The sequence below is a fragment of the Falco biarmicus genome, chromosome 6 (genome assembly GCF_023638135.1).
Source record: "Falco biarmicus isolate bFalBia1 chromosome 6, bFalBia1.pri, whole genome shotgun sequence".
Classification (NCBI taxonomy): domain Eukaryota; kingdom Metazoa; phylum Chordata; class Aves; order Falconiformes; family Falconidae; genus Falco; species Falco biarmicus.
The window spans coordinates 64,305,395-64,326,513 of NC_079293.1; the positions used below are offsets into that span (position 1 = coordinate 64,305,395).

Genomic DNA, 21,119 nt, shown 5'->3' on the forward strand with positions numbered 1-21,119 from the left:
AAATGATACTTACAGTAACTATCAGAGAAGGGAGACAGGGGATGCTTAAGATACAAAGAGAAATCAATATGACAAAGGTGAGATGAAAAAAAAGTGTGAAGGCTTTTGCCCTTACAGATGATGCAAAAAAATCAGCATATTACCTCTGCATCACTAACATGGTGACAGCAATATGAAAGCCCTTTAGACAGATGGCACAAAAATAAAAAAAAACCACCCTTGTTTCCAGGCCTATGGCTGTATTCTTTTGTTCTTCCAAAATGTCAGATTTATAGACAAAGTATAATGCAGACAATTAAAAGGTCAGTGAGGTTTCTTAATGATTATTAAAATGTCAACCTAGACTACAAGCAATTGAAATCCTATGAAATGAGCAGCAGATGCATAATAACAGCAGAAAATAGCATCAGCTTTGTCCTCTAATAGCCACTACCCAGCCTGACATGCTGCATCTATCTCAAGGAAGGCGAAGCTGTGTAGATGGGTTAGAAAAAGTTACAGAAAGAAATCAGCCTGTCATGGTCACTGTGTTAAGTCCTTGACTAACTGCTGGGTAAGTGGCAAGCAGTGACAAATGGGAATTTCCTTCTGGTGGGCTCCTGGTCCTACTCCCATTTGTGTCAGAAATGACGAAAAGCATTTCAAAGACTAATAAGAAATGCATTGCTTGTCCCTGTCTGCTTGCTAAAAAGCATGTCCCTGCCTCACATACACTGCTGCTGGGCACTGCCACCACTCCCTGCTCCCACTGGCAGCTACCATGCCATCAACATGCTGGCAGGAGAACTGGGGGATGCTAGTAAACTAGTAAAACTGAGTGAGATTGTCCCTGCCTCCCCCTGCAGCCCAAATAGCAGCTCATGTCCCCAGGGAGAGGAGGGCGGCATCCCGCTCACTGCTTTCCCTCCCAGCTCTCTGCAGTGGTTGGTGATGGGTGACACAGGGCAGCAGGCTGCAGGACAGCACAGGCAGCACACGGGACCTCCAGAGCAGTGGACCGGGAAGCAATCTGCTCCATTTCCTCTGGCATTTGTGTAGGAGGCTTGCTTGCGCTGCTCCAGGGGCTTGGCACGAACCTCTCCAGTTTATGTTTGCCAGCAAATGGTGTTGTGAAATCATGGCGGCCTTTGCTAGGAACTGAGAAAAAAAGCTTCCCAGTTCAAAATTTAGGAATGAATCATTTTGCTCCTGGACTTCAGCAATAAGGCATTAAGATGGTAGCGGATGAAATCCAGGTTTTGTTAATGCCCAAATGTTAAAAAAGATAACTGAACAAATGATACTTTAGTGTCCAAACTGAACAGATGAAAAAGGTTCTTTTGGCATTGCCAGGGAAGAGGAAGTTAACTTCTAACTCACCAATAATTACAGGAAGCAAACATGGCTGCAAAATGAAACAAAGATAACTCGGCAGCTTTATTACGGGAGAGGAAATATTCTTTGTTAGCAACAAAGAGCTATTTAGTGATAAAACAGAGGAAAAGACATTTACTGTAGGCCTCCACTTTTTCAGGCCATAAGGTGCAGAGATGGAGCAGTATGTTTCTGTCCAGCAGCCTCTGTTCTTCTCAGGTGCTACCAACTATTCAAAAGAGGCCAAGTGCAGTTCAGCCCTAAGAGACACATTGAGTGGCAAAGGGAAAGTGAAGGTGACACGTTTATTTTCAGCTCTAAAAGTTTCTATTTGTTTTAGACAGCTACTCTAGATGAGGAAATAATCTAGTGAAACTGAGTCAGATGGTTATAAAAAGCAGCACTTACAAAATATACCTGTGAGAATGTGAGGAACGGTCCACCACATTTCTGGCAAATGAACTGCATGGTGTATATCAGAAAATAAGAAAAAAAAATTACCTTGTCCTGACGAGAGGGCAGATGATGCAGGCCTGATGGGATAGCACGTAGCCTTTCATAGAAGCTGTCTGAAAGCCAGAGCTGGGTAGCAGTAAGCAAAATGCTGGTCTGGCCTCAGCACTGCTCAGTGGCTTCTGTGACTTGGTGGCCAAATTAGACAGATGACCATTTGGAAAATACCTAACTACAGAAAATTGAAAAGAAACTCTACAAGATTTTGAGAGTTCACAGTAAATCAAATGGTTCTACAGATAATTATTTACTTTTAGAAAACACAAAGGGTGGGGTTTTTTTCTTGCTCAAACTTCATAAACATATTGAAATTCTGAAATTTGGGAAAGTACTGCAATCTCACATTGGCTGAAATATTACAAAATTATTGCATGACTTTTGGCATGACTGAATAGTAACATTACCCATCACTGTGTGCTCTAAATCCCACAGGAATGGGGAGCAACTCCACCAAAGTCAGTTAAATGACACTCCGTGCTAATGCCACATTCACAGTTCTTCTAGGGGTGCACAGAACTCCCAGTCATGCTTTTATTCTTCACATCTGGGTCACTCAAAAGATAAGATCTGCATCAAAGATTCTGGCAATGCTGCAAAGAAACAGTCTTTGTCACTGGCAAAAGCAGTATTCGAGGCAGCCAAGTGGTTTAAATTAAGATGCTAAAAAATTTATTTTTTTTACTGTGGGGGTTCAGGACTAGAACATGAACAAAGCAGCACTGAGGAAATTACTTTATTTAAAAAAAACAACAACAACAAAAAAAAACAGTAAAAGTAGGAACAGACCAAAACTGGAAGCTCTTATCAGATCTCCCACATTTTCATTGTTCAGACATAACAGAACCTGGATTTTACTGCGTTCAGAATTTGGGAGACACAGACCTTGGCTCAGGTCCCCAGCCAGAATCTGGGAAAATTTAACTAAACTGCTTGAGAGCTCATCCTCCCTGCCTACAAACAGCAGAACAAACAGCATCTTTAAACAGGAATTTATGGATGGCAGAAAAGACAAGGACAACAGGGTGATAAAAAGGATGAAATAACACTACTCCTTACCTAAATCTCTGCAACAACTATTTATCCTCTGACTTCTTCACTCAGCAATTGCTACACCAGATAGTTATTTCCCTTCCTGCAGTAATTTTACCCACTTTGGGGGTATGAGTCCCTGATTTCTGTGGCTGGATCTTGGACCTTCCTGCCACCTTGCAGTGACACCATGAATGGTATGGGTTGCCCTTGTCCTGCCAGATGACCCCTCCAGTCCACCAGCCACTGCTCCATGCTGCTCCAACCACACTGCTCCAGCCACCAGCTCCTCCAGCGAAGCCCTTGCCTGAGGATTTACTCAGCTGCTGTGAGCTGCTCCATGCCCACATCAGTGGTGACTCTGTTCACATCACTGGTTTTTTGCAGAAATTTCTCTAGCTTGTAGGATTAAGCACACACCCTACTACCAGCTGAAACTCCTTTAACTGAGACCTTCTCCTTTTCTTTCCAAACGATGACACCAAATCTATTACCTGTACACCCAGGGATTTTATGTATCGCTGGTTTGTCTACACTTTCAAAAAAACACTAGTTTCAACATCTCTTCCATTTTAAGATAGAGCAAGTTTTCAACTTAAATGCTTCCCAAACATGACAAGACAAGAAAACAATCTGGACCCATTTCAGGCATTCCCTGTGGGGCTTGTTACCCACCCATTTCTCTCTCTCTGCAAACCAACAGAGCAATCCTCCCCTCCCGGGTTGGTGGCCACTCTCAGCCTGTTGCCCTCAGCCAGCAGGTTAACATTGAATTAATCCAAAAAAATTAAGGCTGGTTCAGTGCCTGTTCTGTTTTGTAAAAAAAAAACAGAAACCATCCCAGTGTCTCACTACAGAAGTATTTTTACAGACCTTTTCTGGTCAGTACTTTGTTATACGCATTATAATGGAAATAAGGTCTAAACTTCCTCTGAATTTCAGCATCATGAAATGCAGTCTCTTGCCACAGTTTCCTATATAACACAATATAGTTGGTAAGATCCAAAGCTGAAAGAGATGAAAATAAACACTAGAGCTGCATCTCTGCCAAGGTCATTCTGTCACAGATTTTAAAACAATGGAGAACAGATCATTTTACTGCTAAAGACACACTGGGGGAAAAAATAATGTAGACTGGTGTTATAGAGATACCAGAAGTGTTCAAGAAGGGAAAAACATATAACTGTACAGATTGAGATCAGAGTGTGAAACACCCTCTGCAGGAATACAGCTTCTAATTTGCCTTCTGTCCTCTAGTAGCTGCAAACCGTCATCAATTCCTGGTGACATAAACAAGGTCAGAGAGAAAACGGTAGTGCAGATGGGAATGTCATTGCCCATCATCACTGGGCTTGCTCTTCCTTTCAGGTGTGCCCCTGGTTACTATGGGAACCCTTTGCTAATTGGAAACACTTGTAAAAAATGTGACTGCAGTGGCAACTCAGACCCAAACCTGATTTTTGAAGACTGTGATGAAGTGACCGGCCAGTGCCGCAACTGCCTGCGCAACACCACTGGGTTCAAGTGCGAACGATGCGCTCCAGGTTACTACGGGGATGCCAGATTCGCTAAAAACTGTACAGGTATTGTCTATCGTTTAGTAATGCAGCACAGCACAGTCTGTGGATGACCTCCCAGAGATCAGAGATGTCTGAATCAGGCACCCGACACCTACAGCCCTGGGAGGCAGGGGCTGCTCCCAGCTGCCTACCTGGTGGATAATTTGGATGCCTGTTCAGTTGAATCATCCCAGGCACTAGCATTCTTTCCATTGCCCATGAGAGATTCTCAGACCCCAGACTCCAACATCTCAAATGCCTGTGCAGGGTGAATGTAGGCACTGCATCTCATTTTAAACAAGAGTCTCCAAGCTTTCTTTGAGCAGAAACTTCACCTTAGTTCACACCACATGCTGCCCAACATTAGCACTCAGACTGATGGCACTTAAAGACCTGAAAGTATTTTTTATGGGAACAGGATCATCCTTCCTGTCCTGACCCAATCCCAGCTGAGTTTCTGCTAGTTTTCACACTGGTAATGTATTCTGCATTTCCCGTGTGCCTGTGTAATCTTGCTGGTTACTGTATTTCCACACCAGAGATAACTGTACTTCCAGGATCTGGTCACGTGCTAGCCAGAGGATCTTACCAAAACATGCCTACACAGAGGGGTCACAGAGGTCTACATCCTCTAATATAATTATTCTTCTAATTTACATGGAGTTCAAACCAAATAGGACTTTGGCCTCATGCACTTTGTCCTTGCTTTGGCTCTGGGAGTCAAGATTACATCCTCTTTCAAAGCACTGAGGAACACGTACTGCTAAAGGCAAAATGCACGTGCTCAGAGCAAGGACCTTGAGGCTCCTTCACAACCTCCTTGCCTGGGTCCTTCCCTCAAGGACCAGAACACAAATGGGGGAGGTGGATCACTCCTAGCTTTCAGGCTGACTCGAAGGCAAGACACAGCCAAAGCACGCACCCAACTCAGACCTCTGAAGTGCTCTGGGATCTCAAGGCACAAAGCTTACAGGCCTCGGGGCCTTAGCAATGTCTTGATCATAGAATCATAGATCCATTTAGGTTGGAAAAAACCTTTAAAATTATCAAGCCAACCACTAACCCAGGACTGCCAATTCCATCACTAAACCATGTTCCTAAGCACCACAACTGCACATTTTTTAAACACTCCTAGGGATGGTGATTCCATCACTTCCCTGGGCAGCCTGTTCCAATGCCTGACCACCCTTTCAAAGGTGAAGACATTTTTCCTAATATCCAACCTAAACCTCCTCTGGTGCAATTGTGGCTGTTTCCTCTTGTCCTATCACTTGTTTTCTGGGAGAAAAGACCTACCCCCACCTGCCTACAACATCCTTTCAGGTAGCTGTAGAGAGCAATAAGATCCCCTGCGAGTCTCCTCCAGACTAAAAAAACACAGTTTCTTCAGCCGCTCCTCATAATACTTGTGCTCTAGACCCTTCACCACATTCTTTGGACATGCTCCAGCACCTCAATTTCTTTCCTAAGTGAGAGGCCAAAAACTGAACACAACATTCAAGGTGCGGTCTCACCAGTGCCAAGTACTGGGAGACAATCACTTCCCTAGTCCCACTGGTCACACTGTATCTAATACCAGCCAGGATGATGTTGGCCTCCTTGGCCACCTGGGCACACTGCTGGTTCATGTTCATCCAGCTGTCAACCAGCACGCCAGGTCCTTTTCCACTGGGCAGCTTGCCATTCACTGCACACTTGGACTTTGCTTTTTACTAGCTTACTATAAAGTGCTAAAGTGTGTTCTGGGACCTGCAGAATGGAGGTTGTGAGGATGCTCTGCACTCAAGTGCCCTTTGTGCTGCTGTCTTCATTTGTACAGGACCACATATGATGCCCCTAGTAGTCCCTTCTGGGTTTACGTTCTGGTAACAGCTAGAAGTCGAGTGTCCATCTCCAGATTGTAATTCACATCACTAAGTCAAGTGTTTAAATTTCATTGACATTGAACACAGTAATCACAAAAACCAATCCCAGGTATCCAAACCAACCAAAAAGACATCATCTGTAGGGAACAGTGTGCCCCAAAACTCACCTGCTGCCTGCATTTAGGCACCCAAGACATGCCTGAAATTCAACATCTCTGTGATTCTGAGGTTGTAAAAGCAAACCTCGTTTATGCATTTCACTGCCTAACCCAGTTCACCAGAGATGATCTAAGGATAATTCTCACATAAGGAATGTCAGGATCTAGTTTGTGGCTCCTGCATGCCATGAGGCAGAAGAAACATACCCAGCACTTCAACTCAGCAAACCGCAGCAATTGTGCCCCAGGTATGAGCAAAAGCAGAGCTTCAAATAGCTAAGAGAGTAGCTTTGCCAAAAGTTTGAAGATCACAGAGCACTCCAAGTGTCTAAGATTATGCAAGACATAATTTTGGAAGACATCTCTGAACACAGAGTTTCTAAACTGAAGTTAAGTCAAACTTTCATCACCTCAGTATAGTTTTGGTTAGCACCCTTAAGAAGTTGTAGGAAGTAGAGTGCCAGAATGCCTCGGTATTATTTACATTTCTGAGGTACAGTTTAAGTGGGATTTCATGGTGCACAGGACTTCTCTATACAGGTTTTTCATGCAGACTATAAATCAACTTGGTCAATTCTCATAATTAGCAAATTTCCTTGTAGCGCTTGATCTTTGCTAAAAATAAAAAGTGCCTGTGCACTTGAATATGTTGTGAGAGGCACAGCTTTCCCTATTGAGGAATGAATTTGATCTTGTAGTTGACTCTAGCAAATCCTGATTTTCAAGTATTATGCTTCAGAGAATTAATTACACACTTCTTTTTTCATCTTTGTTTTTGCTGAACACCACAATACACTGTACTTGACAGTACTGCATAGATTGCATGCACTACTCAATACATCCGTTATCCAAAATAAACAGGTAGTTTACAAGGCAAGCTTATACTTTGGCATTTTGGAGCAATTAGAAACTCTTATTTAGAAAAATATTGATTCAGAAATAAGACAGATACCTTCTTTAAAATACAAAAATACAGAAAAAAAACTAGAGAGTCTGCATATATGGATTCCACAGAACACCTCAAAGGGTATATAGAACAAAAAAATACAAGTGAACTAAATGAGCAAACAGCCCTATCCAGCTAAGATCACCTTCTTTACCTTTCGATCAAAAGACAAAATCTGTGTAGCTGTGGACAGTAGTTTTCAAGTCCTTTTAAATAATTTTTTTAACCAGATGTCCTTTAGCCACACTTCAAAGCTTTCCACAGATGTCCCTCAGAAATAAAGGTAAATTTAGAAGCTTACTCCCCCAAAGCCACAGTAGCACTGCAAGTCTTAATTCCTCTACTAAAGATGTGGTATCTCCCAAAACAAGTAGATGCAAAATTGTCAGGACTGCTTTTAAAATTAATTTACTGTAAGATTTGTGTAGCAAATTAAGAATTATCCATTTAAATAAGACACAATTTTATTTTCTTGAGAGCTGATCTCATCCAAATTTTAATCTTGTAACTGTAATCTTGCCACCTGGGATTAGCCTATGTCCTGTGATGTAGGTAAAGAGAAATTTCTGCTTTCAACGAAGACTTTTCATTTCTAAACAAAAGAAATAATAAATTAAAAAAAAAACCTGTAGATCCAAAAGCTGGGAGGCACCCAGTTCATACAGATTATGGTGCGGTCAAAATTTTGATTGCCCCACAAAATTCATAAGCAAAATCTGTTCTTACATTACAAAAATTGAGTAGTTCTGCTAACACTGGTTCACATACACAGAATTATTCCAAAGTTAGTGCATCATGTTGACTTTGAAGCTGTATAAAACATTTCCTCTGATAATTCCTCAAATGTGCAGTATGGAATGTAAATACAAGGGTAAATCAGAGAACAATGAACGGGCTGCAATTAAATGGCAGTAAACAGTTTTGTTACATGAGATTCTGCTGAAACCATGAATCACAAGAGCAAAACAAATTCCAGATAAGTCACTGCTGTTTTTATGTTCTGCTTGAGTTTTTGTTATTCTATCAAAGGGTTCCAAGAATATTTTAACCTTAAAAATAATATATTTTAAAAGGTCAATTAAACCTTGAAAGAGACACTTTAGATTAAAAATTATACTTTTTAAAAAGCCACTTGTGCTGGCAATAAAAATGCAGCTTAGTCAAGTTTAAAACAGTGTAAAACCTCCTTTACTCTTCATTGTAAGTGGCAGGAGATAGTTACTTTTTTATATGCTGAAGCTGATGATGGAATTGGAGTCCACTATCAATCCCTGATAGCTGGAAAGCTTATTTCGTGGCAGCCTGACACAGCATTGATAAATTCCACAGGGCTATGGAGAGTTTTGTAACTAATTACTAATATTAGTTGTACTGCCTTTTTTAGCCAATCTCCTGAACATCACCCTCTCTAGACAGTAAAGCACAATGGCCCAGATGGGCAACTCTGGCCTCACTGCCTCTGCTTACGACCAGCTGGGAAGCTCTAAACAAGTTGTTTCAGCAGAGGCTTTCTGGTTCTGTTTCCAGCCTTGCATTTTATCTGGTCCAATTTGAGCGCAGTGCAAAAAACACCTTTTTCTATGTACTGAAGGAAAAATCTGTCGAAGAAGCCCTTGATTTTGATTTGACTCTCTGCGCACAATCCTATGTACAATCATCTCACCAGTCTTGGGAGGGGAAAGGCAAGTTGTACGTTTTGAAGATTCTTCTTTCAAAAGTCCTTTCTTTTTCCCCCAGAATGTAACTGTGGAGGGAGAATGTGTGACAGCCAGACTGGAGAATGCCTCGCAGACAGTCCTGAAGTTTCTACTGGCACAGACTGCCCAACCATCAGTAAGAAGACTATCATGAGAACACCAAAAATTAGTATCACTCTTGTATTTGGATGGTTACTAACTTAAGAGCTCAGTTCTCCAGTGGGCTCAGCACTTTGACCTTGGTCCCACAGAGCACATAAACATGTGAATACGCACAATGCCCCACTGACTATTTAAACATGTTCTCATTTGCGTGACTAAGTACATGCATATGTCCAACTCTGTGGTACAGACTGAATGTTTAGGTACAAACTACGGAGTAGTAAGGAAGTATCACCAAAGCCACTTCTATAGATTGAGACACAACAGCTGCAAAATAATATTCTGGCCATAAAAACTGCCATCACAACTTTATCTGTGCCATCTTGCAAATAATTTCTGGTTTTCTGGATGTACGTCTAATATAAATTGTTGCTGCTGACAATTTGACATATATCCATCAGTCAGTTCTTTTCCACTATCATCTCCGCTATTCTAATGATAGGAAGCCTAGGGACTTTCCAGAAGTGCTATGTTGTAACTGTTGGTAACCATTGATTTTTTTTTTCAATGTTATTGAATGTATTCAATGTATATACCTGTGGTATGATGCAGACTGTGTAGCACACATGGGCTCCTAAACCAGCTCCCAAGAAAAGGGGTCGTGTGCCTGGAAGTGCAACCAGAAGGAAAACATTTGGGAGCTACTTCCATCAAGAATACAATAGACTATACAATACCATGCAAAAGTTTCTGTCGGAATCCATGCTTCAGGTTCGCCTAAGTCTCTTGCTTTTAGTGGTGGCACTAATGTCACTAAAACCAAGGTAGTATTGCAAGCATTCACCAGGGACAAGGATATAATTCTGCACAAGTGCATTCCAAACGTGTTACAACTGTGTTTTAGAAGTTGTCCTCCAAATCAAATAGGCAGCCAAGAGCCCATCTGCTGAACATCCTTACTTCTCATACCACCAAATTTTAAATACAGTTTTGTGTTCTGACAAAACTAAGTTCTTTTTTTGACCCTCATCTGTTGTTCTTCAGGCCACAAACATGTAGAGTCTCTAGGGAATAGCCAGGAAATACCTCCTGTCTCTCCCCTACTGATTACAGCATTGCTGTGGCAGCCTCTCGGAGCAGTCCCATCTGGTGCTGCTCAGCTGGAAGTGTCACGACTGTAACTGTGGGAACTTGGAAGTGGGTGAATGAAAGTAAAAGAAAAATGGGTATCCATCAGGATCTATCAATGGCAAAGAGAGGGAACACCACGGGGCAAGAGCACTATGATATGAATTTAAGGTATTTGTTGTTAACTGACACAAACAATAAAAATAAATTACACACTCTCATCTTCTTATCAGGCTGCGATAAATGTATTTGGGATTTGACAGATGACATCCGATTAGCAGTTCTGTCTATCGATGAAAGCAAATCAACTTTGCTGAGCATTTCTACAGGTGTTGCAGCTCAAAAGCACTTGAATGACCTAAACCTCACTACCACCCATCTCCAGGTATAAACGTTGATGACATTTTATTTTTAATGTAATTTTAATCTATTAATTTCCACTCCATTCCTGTAAATTTCAATCCCTGCCCTCAACAGAGAAATAATTTGTTTTCAGATGGACTGACTTTCTTTTCCCCACACACAGGCAGTAATGTCCACAAAAAAGAACCATACTGTGCTTCGGACCATCCAAGTTGATGATGCTGCAGATGACATGAATGATCTCCTGAGAGAGGCAGCAACACTTGATGAACAGGTTTGTTTATAGTCCACTGCCAGACCTCTGAGGTTTGCAGTTGGTCGTATTTCCATGCTGGCATAAGATGTTAGTACAGAATAGTTCCAGTTGGAAGGGACCTACAACATCTAGTCCAACCGCCCGACCACTTCAGGGATGACCAAAAGCCAAAGCATGTTATTAACAGCATTGTCCAAATGCCTCTTAAATACTGACAAGCTTGGGGCATCAACCACCTCTTTGTGAAGCCTGTCCAGTATTTGACCACCCTCTCAGTAAAGAAATGTTTCCTAACATTTCTAAGAGGTTCTAGTCTGAACCTCTAGGTTCACCAGATAAGAGTGGGAGTGCCCTGAAACATACTTGGGAGAACTTTCTATTTTCTATTTCTAAACTTTCTACTTTACTTTATCTTTAAATTAAAAGCTTAAGTGACCCACCACATTTTCTTCCCAGAAAAGCAAGGATGTAGGGCCGAAGTCTGTTGAATGTGCTGAGGTTTCTTACCAATCACAAAAAGCCTCCCCTCAGGATCTGAGTTCCCACCTACCCCCCCTACACAACTAATCTACGATAGTTTGATCTAAGTTTGATCTAAGATAGACACACTGACTTTCTATTTCACATTTTGATTTCTAATTAAGTGAAGTAGCCAACACTAAACTAGTTCAGACTGACTTTGGGAGTACTTGTACTAAATCTATTTTACACGTATGCTCTCATAAAATTAAAGTAGCCCTGATTAGACACTACAAAACTGCCAGTTTAAATTTTTTTCCATGTGCACATTGACATGGGAACTTGATCAGCATTCAAGATACGTTTAACACAATTGTTATCATAAATGTTGCATCCACGTTCAATTGCCAGGCTATAAAATTAAGGTTATCTGCTCTTCACTCACATAACACTTTCATCGCACCCTAGAAGAATACTGATATAAGAGAAGAAATAGGGTTCAAAATTGCTTCTCCTTTATTTTAAAGAGATATTATTAAACATTTTTCTGTTGCTAAGATATATAGAGTGAGATACATCACTATGTTATTTTCAGAGATAACCACAGCTGCAGTAGGACTAGAGTATATTTCATGTTTATTGAAAAATGTCAGACTTTATATTCACTTACCAATTCCTTCACAAGACAAATTAAAATTATACCTTAGCCTAAAACTCAAATACAGGAGCAAGTCAGAGAAAAAAGCACAAAGGAAGAGGAGGAAGGACTGTATAGAGATGTAGAAGGTAAAATTTGGGTTTGAGTGTTTTTAATCAGCACTTACATAGCAGAAAGAGCACCGCAGAATTACACAGAATATGCCTGTGCTACAAGAGAGGTTTGATTAAATCAGCTCACAGACACACCTCTGTATCTGTGAAATCTGGCAGAGCTCATGAACCTCAGTGTCCTTCTATGTAACTGGTAGGCAGGATGATTAAGGCATGAGGTTTTCTAGGAATATTTAGTGAATTTGGATGATAACATTTTTGTCATCTTCAGTACTACCTGGAGATTTCTTAGCTCATTCCTCATTTCAACTGTCCCTGAACCAATAAATTCAGTGTTTCCTCTAGTCTTTTTTCCTCCCTGGTTATTTCTAATGCTTGTTCCACATGAATACCTGTGATTGCCTGTAAAGGCAGAGAAATTATGGCCACAGGCTCCCACAGCGGAAGGAAGACAACAGTAATAATTCTGAATATATTGAACTTTTTGCTCTTTCAAGGCACTTTTATGGAAAACGGGTGCTAGGGCCTTGAGTGGGCTTTGCAGAGATGTACTGCATCTTCCATTCAGAGCATTTCATGTGCGCATCCCCATGTCTGAGGTGTTGCTGCAGATTCTGATCTAAACCCCAAGGGCAGGGTGAATGCACCAACTGTAAGCAAATCCTACTGCTAAAAGAGAAGAGCAAAATTGACCTGTAACTTCCTGAGTCTGCCTGGGATAAGCTTAAAGTAAAACAGTGTGCAGCTTGATCCTGAATATTTGGCAGAGACTAGGGGAGCCAATTGCCTTTCCTTCCTGGGCCCTTAGCAAATTTCAGAATAAGCCTCTGCACATCAGCAGGAATTTGAGTCCCTAAGAGCGCCCCTCACTCATGCTGCTGTTTCCCATTAATCTCATGAGAATCAGCAAACCTTTCTCACCAATTCCTCGTGTATTGAATAGCTAAAGAAAAATCTGGCAAAGGTGCACTAGGAGGAGCATGGCCAGCGGGTCGAGGGAGGTGATCCTCCTCCTCTGCTCTGTCCTGGTGAGGCCACATCTGGAGAACTGTGTCCAGTTCTGGGCTCCCCAGGTCAAGAGAGGCAGGGAACTGCTAGAGAGGGTCCAGCAAAGGCTACGAAGGTAATGAGGGAACTGGAGCATCTCCCTGATGAGGAAAGGCTGAGAGAGCTGGGGCTGTTTAGCCTGGAGAAGAGAAAACTCAGAGGGGATCTTACCAATGTCTACAAATAACTGAAGGGCGAGTGTCAAGAGGACAGACCCAGGCTCTTTTCAGTGGTGCCCAGTGACAGGGCAAGGGGCAACGGGCACACACGGCAACAAGAAAGTTCTATCTGAATATGAGGAAAAACATCTTTACCCTAAGGGTGACAGAGCCCTGGGACAGGCTGCCCGGAGAGGCTGTGGGGTCTCCTTCTCTGGAGACATTCAAAACCGGCCTGGCCATGATCCTGTGCACCCTGCTCTGGGAGAACCTGCTTTAGCGGGGGGTTGGACGAGATGATCTTCAGAGGTCCCTTCCAGCCCTGACTGTTCTGTGACTCTTGCGAGCCTGATGTAGAGGCAACTGTGTGTAGAACTGTAACAAATTGCTTAAAATAAGCACGAAGTAGTGATGCTGAGCAACAGAATAAAACCCTTAGTGCTTGCCCTACCAACACCAGAACACCGAGGAACTAGGACGACACACACACACGTCCCCCACGGGCCCCCGGCACGGGCCCCCGGCACGGGCTCCCCCGCCCGCGGCCCCGCGCCCGCGCTGCCGCCCGGCGCCACCTGCTGGCTGTCACCCGTCACCTGCCGCAGCGCCAGCGCCCTGCCGGCTGCCCGCCTTGAGTGCGTAGGAAGCAAACGCACCGACAGCCACGTATCTTCTGGTTTATCAGGTGTCCGGGCACCTCAAACCCAGACACTAATTTTCCAGGGGCAATTTTTGCTGATGCAGCCCCAACGGGTACCGTGCATCACCACCTTACCACGGGTAAGCGTGCAGTGCAGGCTCACTCACACACGCACAGGGTCCAGGAAACACCACTGGCACACCAGTCTTATTTTTCCTCTTTCCTGGCAAATATCAGTGAAAAATAAACCTAAGGACTCCCACAGTCAGCGACCTTCTCAGAAAGATAGTAGCTATGACATGGTAACTCTTTGTTTCCCTTCCATGTAAGGGAACACAATGCAGAGCACAGCCTCCAATATAACAGTATCCTTCAGAGTATGTTGAATCCTCATGCCTTTTCTTAATTTTAGCAAGTTGGAGAGCTGGGGACCTCACTTGAGGGAGACACTGATCTAAAAATGGCTGTGAGCTTGACACCCTATTCTTCAGCCTATATGCTTACTCAGGAAACGCCACAGCCAGCAAAATGAGCCAGCCCCCCTGCATGCCTGGAAGACTCATCAGATGGGAGTTTTACAACTGTACATAATTTATGGCAATTTGATTGCAGCAAATGATGGATAAATATGGAACAGATTTTCATCTCTCACTCTGCAATTCTGAAAATACCGACAAGACAGCCCTTCACATCAAACACCTCTGTAAATGCCTCTTTATATGATAAATGGACTTCCGTATGCTCATCAGGAGAAAGCAAAATGTGTGTTTACACTGCTCATCCTCACACATGCATATGGATCTGTAAAGAAATCTAATGTCTGGCTCGCATGGTTTATTCATAGGGAAATGAAGCATCCCGCAAAGGCCTACTAGTACAGAAGGAAACCATGGAGACCAACAACCGTGCTACTCAGCTTGTGCAGCAGCTCAGTAATATGAGGGACAACATTCAAGGTAAATAGATGTCTTTCTGGTTCAGCTCAGTGTCAAGCACTTATAGATGAAACCCCAGCAAAAAAATGGCACAGCACCTGGGCTTTCTCCCAAAGCAACACACACATAAAGCTTTTGCAGCCTGCAAAGTCATGACAAAACCTTGTCTCTCTTAAAAGACAGCTGAAACCACCAGCTGACTTGGGCTGACACCCAGAACAAGAGCTTCTCTTTCTCTTTTTTCTCTTTGACAGAACAAAATGATAGTAATTAGGTTTACATTAAATACTTCAAGCTAATTCAGCTTGTAGCCTTTGTGTGAATACCTGCTCAAGGTATTTATCTACACCTGTGGTTTAAAAAATAGAGTCAATATTGGACTGGGGCCGGGTGGAGACACAAACACAAGCACAGGATGGGCAATTAGAGTGCTCTGTGTCTTACTTGTCAGCAGATGTATGCAAGTGCACTTCTCCCATCCTGCTGATAAGTAACGGAAGCCATATGAATAGCTAGACAGATTATTTAAAAATTTTGCTTTCCCTTTTGAACTCATGGCAGTCAGTTAGGTCTGACTAACTCTGGTGATTGCATGAGTGAGTGTTACTTTAAATCTATTTTTTGCCTTTTAGCAAACTGTTTCTGAGTAGGGTTGTGCTGGTTCATACAACATCATGCAGATGCTTCCAAAAAGAAAATGACAATGAATAGTAAATAATTTGGTGAACTTACCACTTCCTCAAGCTCAGTGTGGGAGGTGGTGGCAATTTTTCTTATTAAGCTGCTTATTGCTTCATCTGACCAGAATTTCCAATTGAGTTTGGGTCCAGACACATCTACAAAGCCTTACAGACTAGCTGTTGTCCTCTTGTTCTTTTTTTTTTTTTTCTGAAATACAGAAGCAGAATTTAAAAACTGCATTCTCATTGCCTTCTTTTTGCACAAAGAAAGTACTGACTCTAGTAAAAGTGAAAGGCAGAACTATAAACTGTGTAGCTAGTGCAAACCATCAGAAATGGTAATAGTGGTGTTGTTTCACAGTAGGAGAGGTAAACAGATATCCCAAAATTAGGGAAACAGTGAAACCAAGAGCTTTCTCATTTTAAAATCTTGGGACAAACTGTCACCTACTGTTCCAGTGTCCTGCTCATCTGTGCATATGATGTAAGAGGATGCAGACAGAACTTAGGAAGTCCATCCTTATGCCACATGCTAGAACACTAAAAGCATCTCTAGAATTAGCATAAATTTCAAAACATAACTTCTCTTCTGACTGTAAATGTATATCTTTTACACCTTCCCAGATTATTTTTCTTTCTATTTAGAGACTGTGAAACCTCTTGCATCTTCAAGAATTTTTACTGTCCTATATATCAAAGTATAAATGACAACAGCGAACATCTTCCCAAGCACAACTGCACCTAAAAAGTTTCCTAGTTAGAGATCATCATCATCATCTGGAATATCCATAACATATCATTAGCATGCTGATATATAACACTGAGAATAAATCAATTGTAGCCTCTTCTTTGGTACATACAGAAAGCAATAAAACCCCAAACGAAAGTACTTAGCAGCATCCCTGTCCCCTGTACACCTGCATCATGAAAGCCTGCATCCTGCCACAGAGCACACCGATTTCCCCCAGTCTTTGGCAAAGCCAACAGTATACAAAAGTTGTATACAGCACCGGAATAGAAAGGCTTACTGGCAGCTGAGGTTAAACAGCCCATTTTCAATAGAAATACTTCATTAACAGACCTGAGTAGTTCTGTTGTAGAGAATTACTGCAAGCTATGTGGCAACTTGTGTAAGGAGGAGCAGCTACATATCAGCTGTTATCCTTGCTTTTCCTTATCTCCACGGGTTCTTCAACCATTACTTTAACTCAACATAGTTAACACATCCCATCACACAAAAGAGGCAGACTGAGACCAGGCTCATAGGATTACATTTGTACCACTTTCTCACACTTGTCATGCTAGAACACCTTTGACTGTCTGGCCATCCATCACATTTTCTTTCTACAATTAATTGAGCAAAAGGGTCAGCACAAGCTTCGTTGTAGGTCACTAACAATCACTGGTTGACCTCTGCATCGTCCTTTTGTATAATTAACTGTTTTGAAGCAGGACAGGAACCACAGAAGGGAAGATGTGTATCTAGTTTGGCACACAAATAGCACAATCAAGTTGAGCTGTTATAGAAGAAGCAACACTCATGGCGGTGAATAAGAAGAGAGTGTTTGCTCACCCAGAAAGCAGTTGGAGATGAGCAGGTGAAAATTATTTCTGCCACGCTCAAAACTGTTCCTCTACATGGGCATCACCTGTATAAGGCATGATACTCTTTACTGAAGGGAAGTTGTATGTGTGCACACACGCATATGCATGTGCCAGCATGAGAAGGAAAACAAAACCCATGGAGCTATTGCTCATGATTGGTTACTGCTCAGTAGGAGCCTTCAAAGCTTCACTAATGAGCTCAGGAGCCAGGAAGAAACTGCATACAAAGACACTCTGCCAAAGAATCAGTTGTGCCACATTTACACATCTATCTTTTATAAAAATCTTACAGATGCACAGCATTAGCTTTGCCAGCTCTGGTTATCCACAAAAGTAGTGAGGAATGCAAGCCAAAGCTACTCACATCATAGGGCATAGAAAAGGAGGTGATTGGTATTCAAGGCCAGGGAGTGAGAAGTGGGTAAACTTTTTAATGCCTACAACTGGGGATGGATAAACTCAATTTCAGCTGCAGGAATCCAACAGTGTTTTTTGAACTGAGACCAAAACCCAGAAATATCCAAACCAGCTAGGCAGTATCAGGCTAGAAACCATATGTTACCTCTTTAGGGTACCTCAAACTTCTTCAGATAGAAAAAGAGGTTACTTCAGTCTCGTGGCCATTGCTCTTACTTAATAAACATTTTTGCAGCAGCACTTAAAACCCACGATCCTGGACGAAAGCCCCAGCCTGCTAAATGCCACAGAACTCAGAACAAAATGATGAACCCTCTCTAAGAACTGCCAAGTCAAACAATGCACACAGCCCATGCCTGCCTAATCTCATCCTCTTCTGATGAGACCCCCACGTATGCCAGAAAGTGTGATTTATTTACAGGTTTAATTTTAAGACTGGATTAAGTATAACAATTATCTACTGTAGAGTTGTAAGATAATTAAAACTTTCTTTTGCCATCAGCATGATCTGGATTCACAAAAGTAAAAGTACTCCACAGTATTTACTTCTCTGTAGCCATGCTGGATTGACCATCTGTTGTACCTTTTTCCCACAGAAATCAGCAGCAAGATGAAATACTACGCAATTCAACAAGAGTTAAGCCCTGAAGAAATTGCCCAGAAGCTGAGTGTGGCTGAGGAGATGCTGAAGGAAATCAAACACCGTAAGCCTTTCACTAATCAGAGGCAGCGTGCAGATGAGGAGGAAAACACAGCAAAGAAGTGTGAGTTTTAAGTTTGTTTTCCATTCACCCACATGCTGATGCACAGCTGGCATGGGCCAGGCAGCTCTGGATGTAACTGCTGAGCTCCTGGGGAGGACTGGCAGGTGCTTGGCAAGCTCCCACTGGTGTGATGAAGATGCTGCTGCCGCTTCCAAATGCCTGCCCCAAGTCGCTGCTGGTGCTTGCTGCCCCCATGGCAGAACGGGCAAAAAAATATGTGTGTATCTGTGTGTGCCTGCGCACTGCAACACCTCAGCAATAGCTGCTTAGGAAGGTTCGTGCCAGGTGGCACTGCTCATGTCAACATCTTTCTTACCCCCTGCCAGCTGTGCCATGGGGACAGCAAATTCCAGCAGAGAGAGAGAAACTGCAAGTATGGGAAAGAGTGGCAGCCTGATCCTCACAGCTCGGTGAACATGAGTCACAGTCTCAGGACAGTAAGGACTGTCTTCTCCAGAATAGCCTCGTTAGCTGTGACAATGAAAAACAAATGAAGAGCGATGAAAGCCAAATGCAGTTTCTTTTACAAAGAACTACTTGAGAGGTGAAATTAATGGCATTAAAATGAGATACTAAAATGAGAGGCATCTTTCCTTTTCAAAAGAGGAGGGAAAATTAAATTCAAGGTATATGATCTCTCAAGTGAACTTTTAACAAATGTGTTTTACTGTCCCCTCAGTAACGACAATAGAAATTGTTGCATAGGTTAAGTGTTGTCAGAAATCCAGGCTTTGGATTAATCAGCTGCCTCTGATTTTTCTCCCAGTGCTACAGCAAGTTGAAGAGTTTCATGAGAGGTACAATGACACAAGATCTCTAGTATCTGATGTGCTGGAGCAGCTCAGCGAACAGGATGTGAAGCTGTCAGACCTGGAGGAGGCGTTAGACCAGGCACTTGACTATATTATACAAACTGAGGATATAAATAAGGAAAACACAGCCAGTCTTCAAAGGCATGAGGTACTCACAACTGTTGTCTGTGAACACTCCATCTCTGCCGGTGCTTAAAATAGATTGCAAACATTTTAGAGTCAGGAATCAACACACAAAAAATTAATTTCTAAGTCTCCAGTTCTAAGAAACAAGTTGTGGAAGTGCAAGGTGCTATTATCTATTCATGGACTGACAATAAATGACAAGTTTTAGCATGGCATGTCTCAGCAGGCCAAGGAAAAGATAGATACTAATGTCTAAACTAGGAAGATGCAAAACCCAAGAAACTTAAAATTCCATGTAGCATGGCTGCTATAAATATTGTGGTGGGATTTTTTCACCTGTTATGTACTGATTTATAATGTGGAAGAACTTCATGACTACAGAAGTAATTATATTCTATTAAAACAATATAAAGGCTCTGCAATGCATTTGTGCCCTGGGCTGAGTGCATTCATACTGTCTCGTCCAACCTTTCTCTCTGGTCCTCTTTAAAAAAAATGCATCCCCAGTTTTTCAGCAAGAACAGAAAATTGTCTTTGCATCTTCAAGCACAAATTCATTCTCTAATTGCTCCACAACAGATACCTTGAAACTGGGTTTCCTACTTGCTGGGTGAAGAGCCTAGCTATAAGGCTACAGCAGTTTTCCCTTACGCTCTGTTCAAATGAATAGTTTCAGTATTTTGAACAAAGTAATCAATCCAGAGGAGAGCTCAGAGGAGACCTGTCCCCTACAGCATGGAAGGGAGGCATGTTTGCCTGTAAGTGGTGGTATTAGGTTCAAATCCCATCTGATTGGATGAGGAAATTGAATTTTCAGGTCTCTTATCCCAGAAAAGTACCCAATCCATCAGCCATACAAAAAGACTATTTTTTCTCCTCCCAGCAGCTTTGTGACTCTCTGTTTTTGGGGTTTTTTTTTTAGTTTCCTTTAAGGGATGCAAAACCAAAATGTCCTGATATTTTACTCTTCATTTATTTTTTCAGCAAGGAAGAAAATGATAAAGCAAACCATTTCGGACCATTTGAAGTGAAATGTTTCCATTTCAATGGCTGAAATTGTTTGGATTCTAGAGGAGCGGGGTTTAAGGAGCAATTCTGTGATTTGAAGAACAATCTTGCAAATTCAGGCCAACCTCTGGGTTTCATAGCATCAGTGGCTGAGTTTTGAGCTCTTGAAATTTGCAGCACTAGAAGTTCATGTTGATGTGGAAGGTCTAATAATTCAATAGATAAATCAGGCACGCTGTTCTGATTTCTTCCACAAGCAGCTTGGGATCCTTATGTGCAAAGCCTCTTCTGTTGTTTCATTGTTTCATAATTACAGTGCCAAGCTGCAGCTCATCTCACATTTATGAAGCAAAGCCTGAAGTGTGTAGTCACAATTGTTCACTGTTTTTGACCAGTTGGATCTTCATTATTCTTCACAATGAAAGCAGATGCTGTACAAAAAAGATTGTTCACATTAGCTCCACTATTGACAAGGGAAAAAAAATCTCTGTACTGTAGATCAGAAAAAAACTAGTCTCCAGACTACTATGAAAAATCCATGTTTAATTTGTCTCTGCTGGCAGTACATTGAATAATGCTTCATTCCAATAATTTCTCATGCTGTAATATAAAATGAAATTGATAAATAAAAAAACCCTCAACATTTCTTTCACAAAGACAAGAAAATACAAAGAGTCACATTATAATATGGAGCTATTAGAGATACCTGGAAAAAACTTAGATTTCAA

General features: G+C 42.0%; 1 protein-coding gene across 1 annotated transcript in view; it reads left to right on the plus strand.

Moving 5' to 3' along the window:
* The window catches only part of LAMA4 (laminin subunit alpha 4), a 104,806-nt gene that overhangs the window by 40,875 nt on the left and 42,812 nt on the right, over positions 1-21,119 (plus strand). Inside the window, exons 5-11 of the mRNA XM_056343062.1 lie at positions 4,264-4,478; positions 9,161-9,256; positions 10,584-10,735; positions 10,877-10,987; positions 14,889-15,000; positions 18,278-18,445; positions 19,212-19,405. Coding sequence (XP_056199037.1) covers positions 4,264-4,478; positions 9,161-9,256; positions 10,584-10,735; positions 10,877-10,987; positions 14,889-15,000; positions 18,278-18,445; positions 19,212-19,405 — 1,048 coding nt within the window. The remainder of the gene's footprint in view (positions 1-4,263; positions 4,479-9,160; positions 9,257-10,583; positions 10,736-10,876; positions 10,988-14,888; positions 15,001-18,277; positions 18,446-19,211; positions 19,406-21,119) is intronic.